The 17,127-nt window shown below is 41.1% G+C and overlaps 1 protein-coding gene across 4 annotated transcripts in view; it reads left to right on the top strand.

The window, feature by feature from the left end:
• The window catches only part of LOC119897033 (SREBF chaperone), a 44,360-nt gene that overhangs the window by 1,221 nt on the left and 26,012 nt on the right, over nucleotides 1–17,127 (top strand). For 2 of the 4 annotated variants that reach the window (XM_038710553.1, XM_038710552.1), the window contains exons 2-5: nucleotides 6,915–7,115; nucleotides 14,532–14,652; nucleotides 15,097–15,254; nucleotides 16,757–16,977. In XM_038710553.1, coding sequence (XP_038566481.1) covers nucleotides 6,994–7,115; nucleotides 14,532–14,652; nucleotides 15,097–15,254; nucleotides 16,757–16,977 — 622 coding nt within the window. In that variant the 5' untranslated portion in view covers nucleotides 6,915–6,993. Of the gene's footprint in view, nucleotides 1–628; nucleotides 1,043–1,137; nucleotides 2,343–6,914; nucleotides 7,116–14,531; nucleotides 14,653–15,096; nucleotides 15,255–16,756; nucleotides 16,978–17,127 lie in introns of those variants that run through there. The other 2 variants (XM_038710551.1, XM_038710550.1) reach the window with 2 other exon arrangements.

Raw genomic sequence — 17,127 nt, 5'->3', positions numbered from 1 at the left:
TGATAAAATTTTGCCATTATTTGCATGCGCCCAATGGTTTCTGCACCTTTTTAAACTATGGAATTGTTCACAAAAGCCATCACTGCTTTTTGTTTGAGACGTTGCCAGAGACAGACTCCTCTAACAAATGCTTTGTGGTGAATGTGAATGCAGTTGCCTATATTGTGTAGCATTTCTACTGAAGGGGAAACCTGTGATGAACCACTCAATCTAAGATAAATTCTTATGTTCTGCCTTGTCTTTTTGTAAAGACTGCCCTCATGATAAAAGCAATATGTAATATATATACCTTTTATTTATTTGAGGGCCGCCCTGGGATCTTGTTTGTCACCCCTGGACACTCTAAGCCCTGGCTGTGAACCACTGGCCTAGCTTGTTTCTGGCAGGTGATGTTGCCACAGGGTTGCATCAGCCCCATAATCCCAGTGTGTGTTCACTGTCTTGTAATAACTGTTTCACCATTTTGGCTAGTTTAACTTGATCTAGAACGTAAAGGCAGTTAGATGTGCTGGAAACAACTACTTTACCAAGTATTGTAATATTCTGTTAAATACACGCATGATAACAGGCACATATAATTTATTAAAAATAGTGTGTCCTCAATTCATTCTTTTTCCTCTAAAGAATATGTCAGACATACAGAAATCTTTGTGCATAAAGAGACTGCCTGTCATTGGTCATTACAGTATGGTTACTGATTGACAGGGCATCTCTATTGTCAATAGCTCCGGTTGTAAAAGACAGTGTTGCAGTAATCTGCCCAGCCACGTCGAGCTTGTCACATTTACGACGGGTCTAATGGGAGTCACCGATCAGAGGAGCATGCTTCTACATTATGCAATTGTGGGATTGAATGTCGATGCAGTTATATTACGGAAAATGGACATTGGGATAATTTTTTGCTTACAGTAATTCACTTGAAGATAATGAGAAAGGCATGTAAATGCATTGCATGATACTGAAAGTTGTTGATTATGCCATTGAAATCTATAAACCCTGGAGATGCTTTCAAGCTGGGCATTTTAGGAAGTGTTGAAAAGAGGTAAGCTGGTATTTTTTTTTGCTTTTATCCACATCTCCCATTCCAGTGTATGGTATTTCTAAGTGTACTGTCTTCTTTTGAAATGGCTTTGATACAGTTAATCCACAAACTCAGTCTACCGCTTGCTAACAGCTATGTTGTAGGCATGTGGATTTATAAATCTACCTTAATCTGCAAGCCACCATATAAAGCTGCGGAGACTCTCAATGATCTCCTCATTGCAAGGTGAACCGCTGTGTGGGTCATGTCTGTGGGTGTGTTTTTGTTTGCAAGGAAATGTGCTGGCTTCTCACGTGGGAGGAATATAGACTGTTCTTTGTTAGATTATTAGTTGCCTAGCACGTATTTGCAAAAGCACAGGGTTATTTAATAGGAGACATTTTCCACTCTGTTTCAGATTTATTTGTGGTTTGCTGGGTTTAAGCAGAACGGTAATTTTTATTCCCTCATCTGTAGCAGCTGGTGTATCCCAACAAACACCAGCCGGCCAGACAGAATAGGATTTCTAAACACTTGCTGGTCTCCTGCCAAAGAGGCTGAAGAGAACACACTCACCAGCCATGAGTGTACCTGTACTTGCTTTGTGGCTGGTGTTCATTTTCAGTTCAGGTTGTGAGGGTTTGGTTTTAAACCCTCTGTCAAACTTGTCATGCTTTGAGCTGTGAATTTCTTGCCGTGCTACAGCATACTGGATAGACTGCTGACAGGCTTTGTACCCGAGGAGGAGGGAACCGTGGGGGGTGGCCATAGGCCCTGAGCCCTGCTCGTTGAGTTTCCGATCGGCTCAATCCCGGATTAGTTCCCTGACGGAGATGCTGCTGATCCTTTGCCAAATCAGGTCTCACTGCAACACCCATGTAGAGTAACGCCACAGCAGGCAGTGAAATGGACAGACAGATGAGAGATGCAGGAGGCAGTCATTGAAAGTTTTCCCTTGCCAGACAGCGAGCAGGACCAGAAACTGTGTGAGAGTTGACTTTCCTACAGAAACGGAGCAGGAAGGCTTTACTTCAAAGCCCCTTTTGACCTTTGCAGAACCCATTGTGAAAGCTTGCCAGGACGTTGCTGTTTTTACAGTATTTACAGCAGATCAAGAGACTGCTGAGGCAAATTCCTCCCAGGGAATGTTTCCGTTGCTCCCGGGGGGACAAGCCGAGCAGTCGCACGCTCTGTCTGAATCAAGAGGGGAGTACTATGTTAACCACAAGGCACCGCTTAAGCTAAAAAAACCCAGTGCTGCTGCTTTCAGGGGACATAAACGTCAGCGAGCAAGAGAGATAACATGGTCTCCAATTAGCAGGTATGGTCTCAGAACAGTTCAAGACTTGTATGATGGATACAGCGTGTTAATGTCTGATGTGACAGAGTTGTTGTTGTTGTGTTTTGGAATGTTAACAAATAAAATGGTGCTGCTTATTGGCATCATGTGAGAAGCTGAGGCAAGAGAGAGCTGGTAAGGGTCAGTAGAATGAGATACTGTGCAAATCCAGCTGCAGTATGTGCCCCAGGACAGCCAGTTAAACTTTATAACAGAGCAGTGTGTAGGCCGTGCTGGACCTGTCTGCTGAGTAAACAGAGAGTCAAGAGCTGAGATAGGGCAGAGAAGTCAACACGAGATTGAGTTGAAATGGAAGGAACTGATTTTGTTTGAAGTTAAGTGAACCACCCATATGGCAAAGATTTCACATTTTTTCTTGTTGATCTTAAATCAGTGTTCTTATTACTTTTTTTAGGAATCATATTGTGGCAGTATGAAGATATTGTGTTATAATTTTACAGAATTCTTTGCATGAATGATTCTAACAAAATTTCAATTAAAAACTAACCAAATGAGTGACGTTTTTGTGTTACATATTTGAAGAGGTTTGTCTCATGCATAGTAGCGGCACATACTACAGTAAACATCCTCTGTATTTATGTCAGTTTTTGGGCTCATTGCAGTTACTGTGACTTTCTTCTTAAAGCAGCAGTCGGTAACAATTTTCACATCTTTTTCTACTGCTTGTATCACTCTGCTAAGTCCCTCCCACCAATCCCACAAGAAGGAGCCAGTTGCCCTGCAAAACCTCATCTCGTGTGGGGTCTCGCCAAGACCCCGGCCCCTCTCGCTTCAACTCGTCTTCTCAAAGACGCCCTTCCAACGTATTGCGGTCCAGAGCAGAGCGCCCCAGGCTTCAGAGGCAGCTGCAACAACACCTGCAGCGGCTATTACACCACTGTCTCCCGTCAAATGTTATTCCCTACGTTTTGTCATCATACCTCTTTCCCACACATCGATATGAGCCTGAACTCTGTCAGCTCTACTGACACAAATATCAGCCCAAATGTTCCACAAACAAATGTTTCTCGCTTGATGTGTTTAGTCAGAGACGTTTTATAGAGCAGCCATGCCACTTTAGGAATCCTCAGTACAACTCTACGGGGAAAGCCCGTAACGCCAAAGATGGCGGTTAAGTTTTTATGTCCCAGTGACCAGTGAAAGTGCAGTTATGGCTCTCTCCCTGTTCATTCAGATAGGGGCCTGGTCTTGTTAGTCCGAAATAACTGCCCGGAGGCGTTACCAAGATGGCTGCCGAGTGGCAGGATTTGCCTAGAAGGACTTTGGTTTAATCCAATGATTCCTGGTCCTTTTATTACCTCATCTACACATGGAAGTTCTTACAGATGTTAGCTTCAGTAACGTTAGTGGTCGTTGAGAGAAAAAGTTATGCCATCACATACGGAACTTTTGGGTTTGTGGTCTTTGTAATTTCATATTTTCATTTAGTTTTAGAACAAACTGTGACTTTCTTTACTGTCTTTCTTTCTTTACAATCATCATATTTGTAATTCAGGGCACAATTAAAAAAGGGATCAAAAAAGCTGTCTCCTGCCATTGACCATACATATTTATTCCGAATGAGGTCCCATGGTGGTCCACTGGAAGGGGAGCGACTTCGGCTCTCTGCATTGGGAGCAAAAATGACAAGAAGTTATTTAAGAATTCCCTACTGCTGCTTTAAGACCTCTTTGTAATTATGTAAATAGTTCATGGGGTCAAACTTCATAACATTTCATTTTAATGCACATTTGACATGGTTTTCATATGTTTACATAAGGTATTGGCTGTTAATAAATGTTTTTTTATTAATGCAAACAAATTGCGTAGTGTTGCTTATTGTATTTGTGGTTTTCAAAATAAAAGTTATGGCGTGTGTATTAGTACTCTACGGCACATATTAACAATACTAATAACTGTGATAATTTTGGTCACTATAATTGTGATGTGAAATTTTCATACCGTTTTGTCTTGACTGTAGTGTCACTGAAATTATACAGTGCAGAGTATTGCTGCCATATCTGAGGAACTGGCTGGTGGGCTGGTGATGAGCAAAGTCACATAAACAATCAGCTGCAGCATCTATTCATTAATGAGGAATCAGGACTGTGGCTCCAATCAACGTTTATTTTCACTATTGATTAATTTGGTGATTATTTTCTCCATTAGTCGATTAATTGTATGGTTCAGAAAATGAAAACAAAAACCTGTAGTAGCATCAAATGTCTTTTGTCCCAAAACCCAAAGATAATCAGTTTACAACTATATAAAACACAGAGAATCATCGAATCCTCACATGGGAAAGGCTGGCAACAGTGACTGGAATTTTACTTGAAAGTAAAAAAGATTGATCAATCATCATCAAAATATTTGCCAAATTTGCTGATTCATTTTCTGTTGATGAACTAAATTATTTATCAACTGATTATTTCAGTCCTCAACAGAATGACTGTTTATCATTGTTTAAGGACTTCTTACTATAAATGAATGCTTTTAAAGCATTGGGGCTGCAACTGACTTCTTACTCATGTTAGCAGATAGTGAAGTTATAAGACCTAAAGATATTCTCTTATCTTAGAAGAATAGATATGTGAAACTAATGTCAATTCATTTATCCATGAATCACAGTCCCCCTTGGCCAGTGTATCCCTTTGTTCTTTCATACCTTAATGGAAGTGGAATTTACCCACTGTCCACTAACAAGGGCTGTTTCCAGGGAACCTGGTAGTTCAATGAGACAAGTACAGTACATCTGTTTGCTTCAGTGTAGCTGCTCAGCCGGAGTTGCGTGTTTTGCATGTAATGGGTGGGAGTGTGCCCGCACCTTTAATTAGCTGCTGAATGAGTTGTTTGTTTAAGTGCTGTGTAGTTTTACCCCTGTATGAGCTGTCCTGAATGAAAAACACACTGTGCCTGTAGTGAGCAACACTTGAAGTATGTAGCCAAGTAGCTGTTCAGGACAGAGCTACCCTGTAAGAGCTGTGTGTGTGTGTGTGTGTGTGTGTGTGTGTCTTTAGATGTACCACATGAATTGTCCAATGACATGCAAGATGATATCGGTCATCTTCTAAAGGCATGTGTTCACTCTGGCATAGACATCACTGTAAAAAACGTTACAAGTCACGGACACGGTGGATATTTTACAAGCATGGACCAGGTGAAGCAACAGTGAACACAGAGTGCAGAGTGCAGGTTTTGGTTATTTGATAGACAATCGCGATGTGATGTCTGTCAGCCATCGCCAATGGACAATGGCATCAACAACAAACAACGCAATCCCCCAAAAAAGTATTTTACAAAGGAATTAAAGAGAAGAGTGTCAGTGTGTGTATAAAACAGCAAATGTTTGGTATTTTTAATCAAAATTATTTATTGATTATTACAATTTTAATAGATACATTTTCAACCTTTTTATATACAGTCTATGTTTTCAACACACCAGGTCTAATAGATTTTATGATATACCACAGCACCCTCTTGGGTAGGGATGCACTGAAATGAAAATTCTTGGCCGAAGCCGAAACTGAATATAATGAAATTGCCGAATACCGAACAAGTACATTCACATTATTTCCATTTATTTTGTCAATATTTTTTTACCATTGCATAAATTAAATAGTCAAAATGTGCTTTTCACTCAGTGTTTCCCACAGGATTTGGAGAGACAATGGGGGTGGGTCCGAGGCCCGAGAGGGTCTGGTAAAGTAAATTACATGCGTCCAGTTACTTTTAATGGACACATGTAATATGTTTTATACTTTCTGTGAAAATTATCCAATTAATCTTATTTCCGTCCTGTATAGACACCTTATTTTGAAAACCTGACGGTGTCACACGTGTATCCTCGAGCTAAATTCATCAAGTCCGACCCAAATAATGTTGGATGTGGTTCTCGTATGGCGTAACATGAAGACTCGATAGCCTCTCTTCAGGTAGGACTCTCCTACTGCAACACTTGTCTTTGTAAAGAGAGAAATTGACAGGATAAAATCGCTAACCTGCCTGTCAGCTCGCACTGGTCCGTTACAGTGGATTTACCAGAATAAGTGTGCACTCAAAATTTAGGTGCAGCTAGCATTGTCTTTTCACAAACGAGTGGCAAAAACACTCAAAGCGGGTCAGACCGTTTGTTGCCTTCTCTAAGAAGTGAGACAGATGGAGTGGATGTGCTAAGAGACAATTCAGCAGAACAGTGTCTGCAAACGCCATTTTTGAGTCTTTCTCAGACACTTTAAAATGCTTCCACACTGCCGACATGTCAACGTAATTGTTTGGTAAAATTTCTTCGGTCTTTTGATGTATTAGGCCAACACCTAATGTTCTTTTTTTGTTTGTTTTGTTTTTTTATTCTATTTAATTTAATTTGGGTGGGCGAACATTCGGCTCATCCCTACTGTTGGGTCTTGTTTTTAGCATAATAATTGATATTTATACCTGTCTAGATGTCTGTGATGTAGAGGTGACTGTATGTGGGTCATTGGTACACATTACAGTAGCTTCTACAATGTGAAAGGCAAACCAGTGATTAAACTGTTGTCTCACTCACTCCTCCAGGTCCCTGGATGCCCCGCGGCGCACCGTCCTCGGCCGCGCAGTGCTTCCCAATGGCCGGGAGTTGACCCCGTCCGTCAGGATGACGCTGCGCGAGCAGCTAAGAGAGAAGATCTCGGCGGCCTTCTACCGCCACGGCCTGCTGTGTGCCTCCTACCCAGTACCCATCATCCTCTTCACCTCCGCCAGCATCCTCACCTGCTGGTAGGTGTTCTGTGTGGGTTTGGTGCTGATATTTCTATGCTAAACATTTTGATTACATTTAGGATTTGTTTGACTGCTGGTAATATTAGTTTTTTGTGTCAGAAAGGTGTTGATTTTGGTCATTTTGTCAGCGTTAGTTTGTAATGCTGTTAAAGCACTAATGAGAATCTGAGTATTCACTACGAAGATATGAAATGGAAGTAATTTATTTAGCTCTATTGTGGTGAAATTGAGTGGGATGAATTCCACACATTTCTGGTATCTGAATTGACTTCAGACTCTGATTGGCCAGGTGTGTGTAGGTGAGAAAGTAAGTAGGGTGAACTTCTTTCTCAAGCTTTCCTTTTCATTTGTTAAACAACTATTTCTCTCCTGAGTACAAATAAGTGCAACACTATGAACTTATTCCTGGAAAGAATGTGTGCCATTATCCCCATATTTAAACAAAATCACAACTACCTATGTCAGGTCCGAGCTTTAAACATTGTTGTCACTTATCAAGAATTTATTTCCTCCAGTGAAAGACGTTATACAAGCCAACACTAACTCTAGTGCTAGTCTAGCAGTAATAAGTCTTCAAGCAACCCATGATGCGACATTCTGTTGGAAACCATCTTTCCATTTAAAAGGAATGTCTGATGTGTTCAAATTTAATACAACAATCACTTTTTAAATGTATTTTCCAGAAAAAATATCTTATAATCAGGACGATACAGTATTTTAAGAATACAGTATTTGATAGTCAAAAGATAGATGTTGTGTTCGTCCTGCTTACAGTAGGGCTGGTGTTGGGATGGATGTATAACTCCAGACCTCTTGGTAGTACCTGCTTTTTAGTGCAGGCTCCATTAAAGGTGAGAGAAAAGCAATCTTGTCATCCAGTGTAGACAGACTGACTTATAGAGAAAGTGATTGGACAGAGGAGACAAATAACCGGCTCAACTAATCTGACCTGGCCATCTGTGCACACATTAGAGCCCCCCGCCGAAACCATGACACAAACATTCACTTTCCACACGCACATATCTACTCTTGCTGAATCTCTGGTCAAAAGAGAGGACGTAGGTCAGAGAGTTGGCCTGGCTTCAGCAGTAAAGGCATTGTAAAACAATCTCAGCAATCTGAAACACACACATGCACCTGCTGCGTGCGGTCCTTGCAGCGCCGCACAGCGGGGGTGCCGACCAAATGGACGACTGACCACCTCCCGGGGCAAAGTGAAAGAAAAGAGCTTGATGACGGGGATGATAAAGGCAGGACCAGAGCAAAGGGCTGTGAGAAAATGGTCCTGTGAGAATGGGAAGCCTGTCCCTCCATCTGCCTGTCTGGAGGGGGGCTGGCTCCACACAAAAGAGGCCTTTGTGGAGGTACAGTGACCTTGGAGAGTCGGGTGGGCAGGGAGGGAGGTGAGAAATGGTGGAAAAACGGAGGTTTTTATCCGCTTTTTTAACTGACAGGCACATTTCTAGAAGGGAAATAAGTGATATTTATTCAACACAAACAACACAAAATAACAATGTTAACGTCCATGTGGAAGTTAAGTTATTGATTAAAACCACCGACTAATTTTGTGTGTGGGCTAGGGCTGCAACAATTAGTCGATGCGGAGAGAGGCTTTTGTTTTTACAAGTTTTGTACGCTATTTCATCACTAAATACACTTTTGAGAAATTTTGAGCTTAGAAATCAATTGTGTAGAACTTGAATTTGAGAAGCTTCACAACCACCCGCAAGGTTAGCGGTGCCGGCCGGCCAGTCTCGCCCACGGAGTCCTCTGATCCCTGTTACTTAGACCACTGCAGCAGCAGCAACAACAGAGCAGCAACGACAGAGGAAAGGCCACAATTGTAAGATAGTTTCAATGTTATTCTGTCTTTACAATCTAAGTAAGTAAATCAAGACACATGTGGCTCTTAATGTAGCCTACAGAACATTCTCCACTTCTAAAACTTATAAGCACTTTGGTAAAAATAAACTACAGAAGTAACATTCGTATGAAAGGGAACTGTTGCTTTATTATTCTAAATAGACATTACATTATTAGTGTACAGTTGTGGTTGTAGTACTTGCTTTAAATTTACTTTTATTTTATATAGTTCCAAAGCAAAAATCTTTATTAAAAAGTTAAAGTTAAAACCTACTTGGCAAAAAAATCAGATTGTGAGCTTAGTGTTTTGGGTGATAAAGCCTGGCTGTTCTTTACATTCTTGGTTTTAAGGTCTCATTGATGATGCTGGCTAAGAGATTTTAGTTGTTAGCAAACACGTTAAGTGCTATAATAAATTAGTGAATTATAGGAGTGGCCTACAATGTCTTGTCGTCTTCCCTATTTTTTCCCTGTTGTTGATACTAGTATTCATTCAATAGTTAACCTTGTTCACTTAATGGTAACGCTAGCTAGTTAGGCTGTGTGCTGGACATCAGTAATTCACTTGAAAGATATTTAATTAGTTAAATGTTTTAATTAGGATTTAAAAAGTTAGGGTGTGACAAAAATAATTGTGTCTAGTCGACTAAGAAAATAATCATTTCCACCGTGTTTTTGAGGGCGTGCCTGACTAGCCGCTATGCTTATGACGCATTTTACGATGTGGTGCAACATGGTAACAGAAAAAACTACTGTACTACAATGGAGCATTTTTTCAAACCGGTCAGGCGATAGTAACTTCCTTTGAGGTGGGCTTTGGGCTTTTTCACTTTGCAAACATATTACATGTGCAAAAAAGATATACAACACAAAAAAGTAAAGATGAAAAGCCAAAAAGCACAATATGACCTCTTTAATACATACAGAAATACTAATACTGTGTCTCAATTTGCGCCCTTCCATACTCACACATGCTATTTTAAGTGTAAGTCCAAGTGTGTTTATAAAATAGAGGGTGTAAAAGAAGAGGACATGGCTACGACTTCATAGAATGTCTATTAGTACAACCCAACGTTGATAGAGACATATTTAGGTGACCAAAATGGTACAAGTATCCTAACTTTCATGAATTGAAAACACACTGTGAAAGGATCAGAGTTCTTGGAAGAAAACACAGATAGCACTCAAAAACAAATTCACGGCTAGTTCAATGCAGCGCCCTTAACCACTTTGAAACTAACACCTATTTCCAGGAAAAACTCCTAAAATAACATACCCAAAATAAATCAGTAATAACTCGTCAAAACCAACTCCTGTAATTTTGATGAAAAGAAACTAATATACAACAGTTATTAGACAATTTTTCAAAAATATACTAGGCGAATGTCCATGTTTTTGCCATATTTACTGTTAAGTTGACTTTTTGGGAATGTTTTTCAAAACACTATTTCTCTCCATACAGCCACGTTCCAAATACCATAAAGCTTACAAAACATTGAAATATAGATAAAAACAGTGAATATTGATCAACATTCCTGTGACCAAAAGCAACCCCATGCCTTTACAGGCCCACAACTTGAGAACAGAACAGCCTACTATGTCTGTGTAGCTCCTACGAGTCGGCCAGGAAACGACGATAAAGACCGTAGCTGTTTCTCAATCTGCGTTCTTTTCTGTACTTGTATTCTTGTGGACTTGTGAGACGTCATAAATCGCAGCCAAAGAACTGTTCCAATTCAAAAGTCCGCATCTAGCCAAGTACAGTCAAATACCCGGATGTGTTCTCACTCCGCCCGTTTTACCGAGCCTGCAGCGGTGGTGACTTGTGTGGACTTCAGATCGCCAGATATCCCAGAATGCATTTCGCTGACAAAAAGCGGAAATGTCGGATGAGAAAACACACAACTGTAACATATAATTCTGATGTTCTCGTGTCACATATAGTATTTTTATGCGGGAATGTATATGTAGTTGATTTCTCAAGACAGAGCTGATTTAAAACGGGTCAGGCCGTCATCAAGTCCGCTGCTGTTCCAATTGCTGAATGACTGACTGCGTGCTCCCGTTCCTGGGAGTTTGTACTCCCGAGCCAAACTTGCCAAGTCCGAGCTTTAAAGTACAGAAGTTCGAACTTTGCAAACCAGGTATTGAGAAACAGCCCGTCTGTTCCACAGCAACACTTCTTCTCTCCTTCATTTTGACAAGAGAAACGAAACCTACCAGCTCAGCTATTGCGCAATACCAAGATGGTGGCCCGCAGCTATCATTTCACACTGAAAACAGCGAAAACGGCAAAAGTAGTTAGCAGTTGTAACTGTAAATGTATATTGATGCGTTTGTTGTTATTAGTCGGCTAATAACTGTGTTTTGTGATTTGAGCAATATGAGTTACACAGCTGATCAGAGCTGGACCTGAGCTTTCTTTAGAGTGGTCGGGCGGCGGTGTAGGATGAGATGAGAGATATGTGGAAGGCAATAACTTCAGCCATGTACAGTGATTTCAGAGAGATTTATGTTGTGATATAAGTTAATTTAGATGCTTGGTGTTTGTGTTTGGTGTGGATAAAAATGGTCCCTTTGAGATGCTACCTGAGCCTTCTAGCTTCACAGAGGTGTGTAGCATGCATAGGGTAACAAAATAGTAGGATCGTCCATGGATCTCCCATTTGCATTTTGAGGCGAAAATAGATTGTTGTCGATGCTTATTAAGCTATGTAAGCTTTTTCAACGGCGCTGGTCAAATGTACACATTGTAGTGGATACGAGTCGCCTCTATCCTTATTGACAGGTCACCATAGTAACTTGTCAAGATAGCCCAACCTGAAGCTTTTTTTCATATTTTTGAAATTAAATTTACTAATTTACTAAATGAACATCATGCTGTGTTAAAGAAAACTTGAAACTAATGATTGAGATCATAAACCCATTTGGAAGGTGTTTACAAAGGTAAATCAGACATCTTTTTGAAACCAGTGAAGTTGCCCCCTGCTGGCCATTAGAAAGAATACAGGTTTAAGGCACTTCCTCATTGGCTTCACTTTTCAGACCCAAAGGCTGTCGCTTGGTTCACACTAATGCAGTACACTATGACTACCCAGATGGTGTACTAATAACAGTCAAAAAGCTGAGTGTGGAACGCTGGACACTTCTCACCCTCAACAGTCGCTTGGCTACGTAGCAGAAAGGGAGGGGACCACCACCCTTTATTCAAACTTGTGAAAATGGTGGCAGAAGAAATTGCACCCACAAGTAAGCAAAAGTATGTTCATGTTTAATAAAATTTAATTGAACCTCTTTGTAGTCTCTATAGGAGGGCTTTCACACATGTAGAGGCGCATAAAGCAGCGTTCACAAACGGCAATTGCCATTTGTAACGAGATTTTTAAATTCCTGCTGGCGATATAAAACTACATTTAAACATGGAACAGCAGGGAAAAGAGTTTTTGTTTTTTTAGTGATTGTTTGCTGTGTGGTAAAGACATTACCTGTGGAAAAACTGTCGGCCTCTTAATTTTGATAGCCCACCCGATTTTTTTTCTTCTTCTGTGGAAGTTTTGGCAGCGTCTTCCCCGGTGTGCTGTGCTGATTACTAGGGGTGGGAATCGCAGAGTACCTCACGATACAATACACAAAACATGCCTCACGGTAACGATATCGCGATTCAGCAATTCTGCGATAATCGATATATCGCTAGACAATCCTAAAATGATACATCACGATATCTGTCTAAATATGAATACAAAATGCCTGTGAAAAAGTTAAATCCAAACTGTTAGAAAACAGCACAATTCTGCAGCACAGGTTTGTTCAGTCCGTAAACCGTCAAAGCGCTATTTTTTTAAAAAAATTATATGTATCGATATGATTGGTTGGAATATCGATACAGTATCATGGAAAACGTATAACGATAAATTGCTGTATTGATTTATTGGCACACCCCTACTGATTATGTTACACTGTTAACACATCAGCATGATTACGCAATTGCAGTGACAGAAATGACACAAAGTGCAACTCTTGCTAGAAAATAGTTTTTACCATGAAGACACCTGTCAGAGTTTTGTCAAGCTGGAAGTGGAACCAAATCTGACAGAGGCGGGCTCCCCGTAATTCTCTATGTAGGAGAAACTCGGGTGAACTGTTCACTGTGCTCTGGCCTTTTCTTGGTCTTGACGACAACCCTGTAGCCAGCTTTTCTTGAGGGGCTCTGTCCCGACTCAACCGCCTACTGTAAAGCTGATAATGACATGAATAATGTCAGTCTGACACTAGGCTTAGTTGTGCTTGAGTGCTAAAAGTTTTCTCTCCCACGATTGTCCTTTTAGAAGGATTGGAATTTGCTGTGTTTTTGTTAATCCTGTGATGCAGAAAGAAAGAACGTGTCCTGTACACAGACACGTACTCTTTTCTACATCAGTACTGTGTGTATATCTTTTTTAGATGTGTTCCATAATTTATCCAGCTACTGCCACCACCTCAGTCTCTTAACTATGTGTCAGGGTTGCCCAATACTACCATTTCACTTACACACACACACACAGAGGAAAAGTGGTTTAGTGCTCAAAGGGAACTTGTTTCATAAGGACCCACCCATTTCTAGGAGAAAAAGGGAGTGGGTCTCACCAGGTAGTACTCCATCTGGCAAGAAAAGCCGGAGGCCCTGGTTTTATGTTCTCGGTTGGGTTGCGTACTAAAAAAAACACACAGTCACAATACTTCAAACAGAAGTGTCCAGCTTCAACATGACTGCTGAATTGATTTGTTTATTGGTATATAATTATATCTGGTTCTATCAAGTTAAAATGTTTTAATCTGCTGTGCAGCTTCATGGATACTAACAATTGATAGTGTGTCCTTTATTTCACATTATAATACTTTTTGGCTGCTATTCTGGCATGTCTTTAGGCTTTGGTAAACTGTTATTGGAATATTTCCAATTTATAGACGAAATGGTCCTCAATTGACCCTTCGCGAAGCCCCCTTAGTTACGACAAGCTGTCGTACTGAGCATGCGCTGCCACTGTCTTATTACTGCACTCCCTGAAGAAATATTGTTTTGGAAAAACAAAATTACGATCTCAGAAAGAAGCAGACAGAAAGGTTTGCCATATGCATTTGAAGGTTACATTCAAACTGATGTGAAAAAAATAAAGATTGATGCATCACTTCATGCTTGAGACAGAGGACAACAATGTTAAGGGTCAACACTGTTCCTGTAAAGTTGGGTATGTCTAGGAAAACCGTTTGACCATATCTTGAAAAAGTCACCAGAAAAAGCTAGTAAACGACTCCATTTGCATAGGAGTCATCAGAGCGCCGCCATGAAAGTGTCGGACCTCAGTTAGAGCAAGACCTATACTGCGCTGTGATTGGCCAGCTTGCGTAATCGCCTTAGCGAAGGGTGAATTGCGGTCATAATTTCTAAAACCTGTACTGCACTAATGTCCAACACCAGTTTAACTGAATTTTCTTCTTCCATCTTGAAAACATTTTAAATCGCCACACTTCTATTATGTACCCTGTGACCCCCTCCCCCCTTCCATCTCTCAGCTATCCGTTATTGAGGCTTCCCCTGCCTGGGACAGGTCCTGTGGAGTTCACCACAGGGGTGCGTGACTACAGCGTCCCTTCCCATGAGCCTCAAGGAGACCTCGGAGAACGGCCCGACTGGGTAGGAGAAGACAAAGCACGCGCACACATTAATCGAGAATTGTTTGTGTCTGACCGTCACTTTTGTCTTTGCTCCATTTAACTGCATTCATTTCTTAACCTTGAATCCTTATCCTTGTAATGTAATGTGCATCCTCATCTTTCCACAAAATTGTCCTCACTCTCAAAGTCTAAAACTGTTTATCAAACGTTGGCATGCAGGTTTCACTGCAAAGATGGAGGCTCATGAATAACGAAAGCGCAATATGAGCACAAAGCAATGTCTCACTTAATTGTCAGCAGCAGTTTTAATTTACTGTAAGCTTTAGAGGCAGTGCAACAGGACACTTTACAGAAGACTGTCTGAGTTCTGATTTAACTAGTTAACTATTACTGATGCTGATGTGACTGGTTCAGTAGACAAAGCGTTTCATGTTGTGTCACCAAATGTTTGTGTGTGCTGTAGTACCGGGGTCCTCCGGTTGCCTACATCCAGCAGGTGTTGGTAAAGGCGGCGGTGTCACCGTGGGACAGCAGTCTTGTGCCGGTGGACGTGTTTCGGTCACCGCTGGGTCGAGCCTTTAGCCTGCTGGAGGAGATCCGCAACCACGTTCACTCCGACAGGTAAACACAGCCACGTACACAGTGGTAGATGACGAACCAGATGTTCTTTTCAGTAGAAGGATGTCAACCCTGTTTACGATTCTGCATGTACCAACTATAGACAAAAGTAGTGCTGCAACTTTTAAATGAGTAATTTATTAATCTGCTGCTTATTTTTTTGAAAAACAGTTTAAAAATACTTAGCTCAAATTTGTCTGACCAACAATCACCCAAAGATATTCAGTTGCAGTATTTCAAATAGAAAAATGTTGCCTTGCAGTGAATTTCTGAATGGGCGAGTAGAGGCCATTAGCTTTAAATTGAACATGTTGGCTGTTTTTCTATGACTGCTCCTCTCTTTTCCACCATTGTTTGCAAACCAGTAAATCCCAGTAAACAGTCAAATAGCCACACAAGTCTCGCTGATGACCGCCTGAGATCGTACGTCGGCATTAAATGTATTGTTGGTAATAGCAGCCAGCGTGCAGCAGTGTGTTTACAGTGAACAGCTGATTGAGCTACACTAAAAACTGGGTCTGGAGTTGTTTTAAGTTTTCATCAGTCAGGAAGTTTTTGCACAGAGCCGAAGTCGGTCTCCTCTCAAAAAGAAGCGGACCATCTGATTACAGCAGGTAATAAAGCTTGTTAAAAGACACGTTCCTCCGACGCTCAGGGACACAGACGTGATGCTGCCAGCTGATCTGCAGCTCTTGTCAGCTGGAAATGTTTTAATAACCTTCCAAAGTTATTTTTGTGTTGCTTCCTCTCTGTGCTGGAGTTATTTTAAGAACTTGATGGCTTTATCTAGTTTGTTATTAAATTTGTAACAAACTTTATTGCATGTCTTTTCATTATACTGCCACAAAAAAAAGCTGTTTTAATGGTCAAGCATAGCCTATAGTTTTTCATTATATTCCAGTCAAATCTGATGTTCATTCATAAATTTTACTCATGGATAGTGGTTACTAAATAATGATCCCTGTGCATCGCTTTTTACGACGTATAGGCCGACAGCCTACGTCAGCTGGTTAATTTGCTTAATCTTCGCAGGTCTTTAGACCACAGTGGAAACGCACACAACACTGGGCTGAAGGAACCTTTTAGTTCCTTGAAAAGAGATCCGGGAACTTAAAAGTCCCAGGTACTTTTGGTCGAAATGCGGCTTATGACCAAAACAAACTGTGCGTTTCCAGCTAGCCATCTGTATTATACCGAGCGAATGAGTGGTGATTTAGAGGACAGTTTCTTGTTTTGCTTGGAAGTTGTACAGTTGATCTTAATAAAGTCTGTTTTAAATTAAAAAACAAAATGAGTTAAGTCAGTGATGTTTGAGGATGTCATCTTGGGCTTTGAGAAACACTGATCGACATAGACCAAACAATCAATTAATCGAGAAAATAATCGTCTCTGAAAATAATCGTTAGTTGCAGCCCTTGTTCAATTATGCAAAAAATCTTCCCCCTTCCTCTCACCTCCTCCCTTCTGTCGCTCATCTTGTCTTCGTCTTCTCTTTCCTCTGTCAGCTCTGGGCTTCGCAGTCTGGAGACGCTGTGTCTCCAGGTGACAGACCTGTTTCCAGGGTTACGGCGCATGCAGTCTGTGCTGCCAGAGCACGGCTGCCTGCTCGTCTCTCCTGGTAACTACTGGCAGAACCAGCGGGAGCTGTTTGACTCAGACCCCGACCTCCTCAAGACCATCCAGAAACATGAACCGAAAGGCCTGCACACTTCGGCCACGCTGCGAGGTAGGGATGAGGAGGGTAGATGTTGTGGGAGAAGCAAATGTCTTTCCTTTTTGTCTTGTCAAAGAGCATGAGATGTGAGTTTAGTCACCTTTAGAATTGACGCCCACTGAGGTTTTTTTTATTTTAAAGTTGAGCTTTTATGCTATTATT

The sequence above is a fragment of the Micropterus salmoides genome, unplaced genomic scaffold, assembly GCF_014851395.1.
Source record: "Micropterus salmoides isolate LMB-PRFRI ecotype aquatic unplaced genomic scaffold, ASM1485139v1 Ms_hic_scaffold_11, whole genome shotgun sequence".
In the NCBI taxonomy this organism is placed as follows: Eukaryota; Metazoa; Chordata; class Actinopteri; order Centrarchiformes; family Centrarchidae; genus Micropterus; species Micropterus salmoides.
The sequence above is the reverse complement of the archived record's forward strand: the minus strand, read 5'-3'. Positions and strand labels throughout refer to the sequence as shown.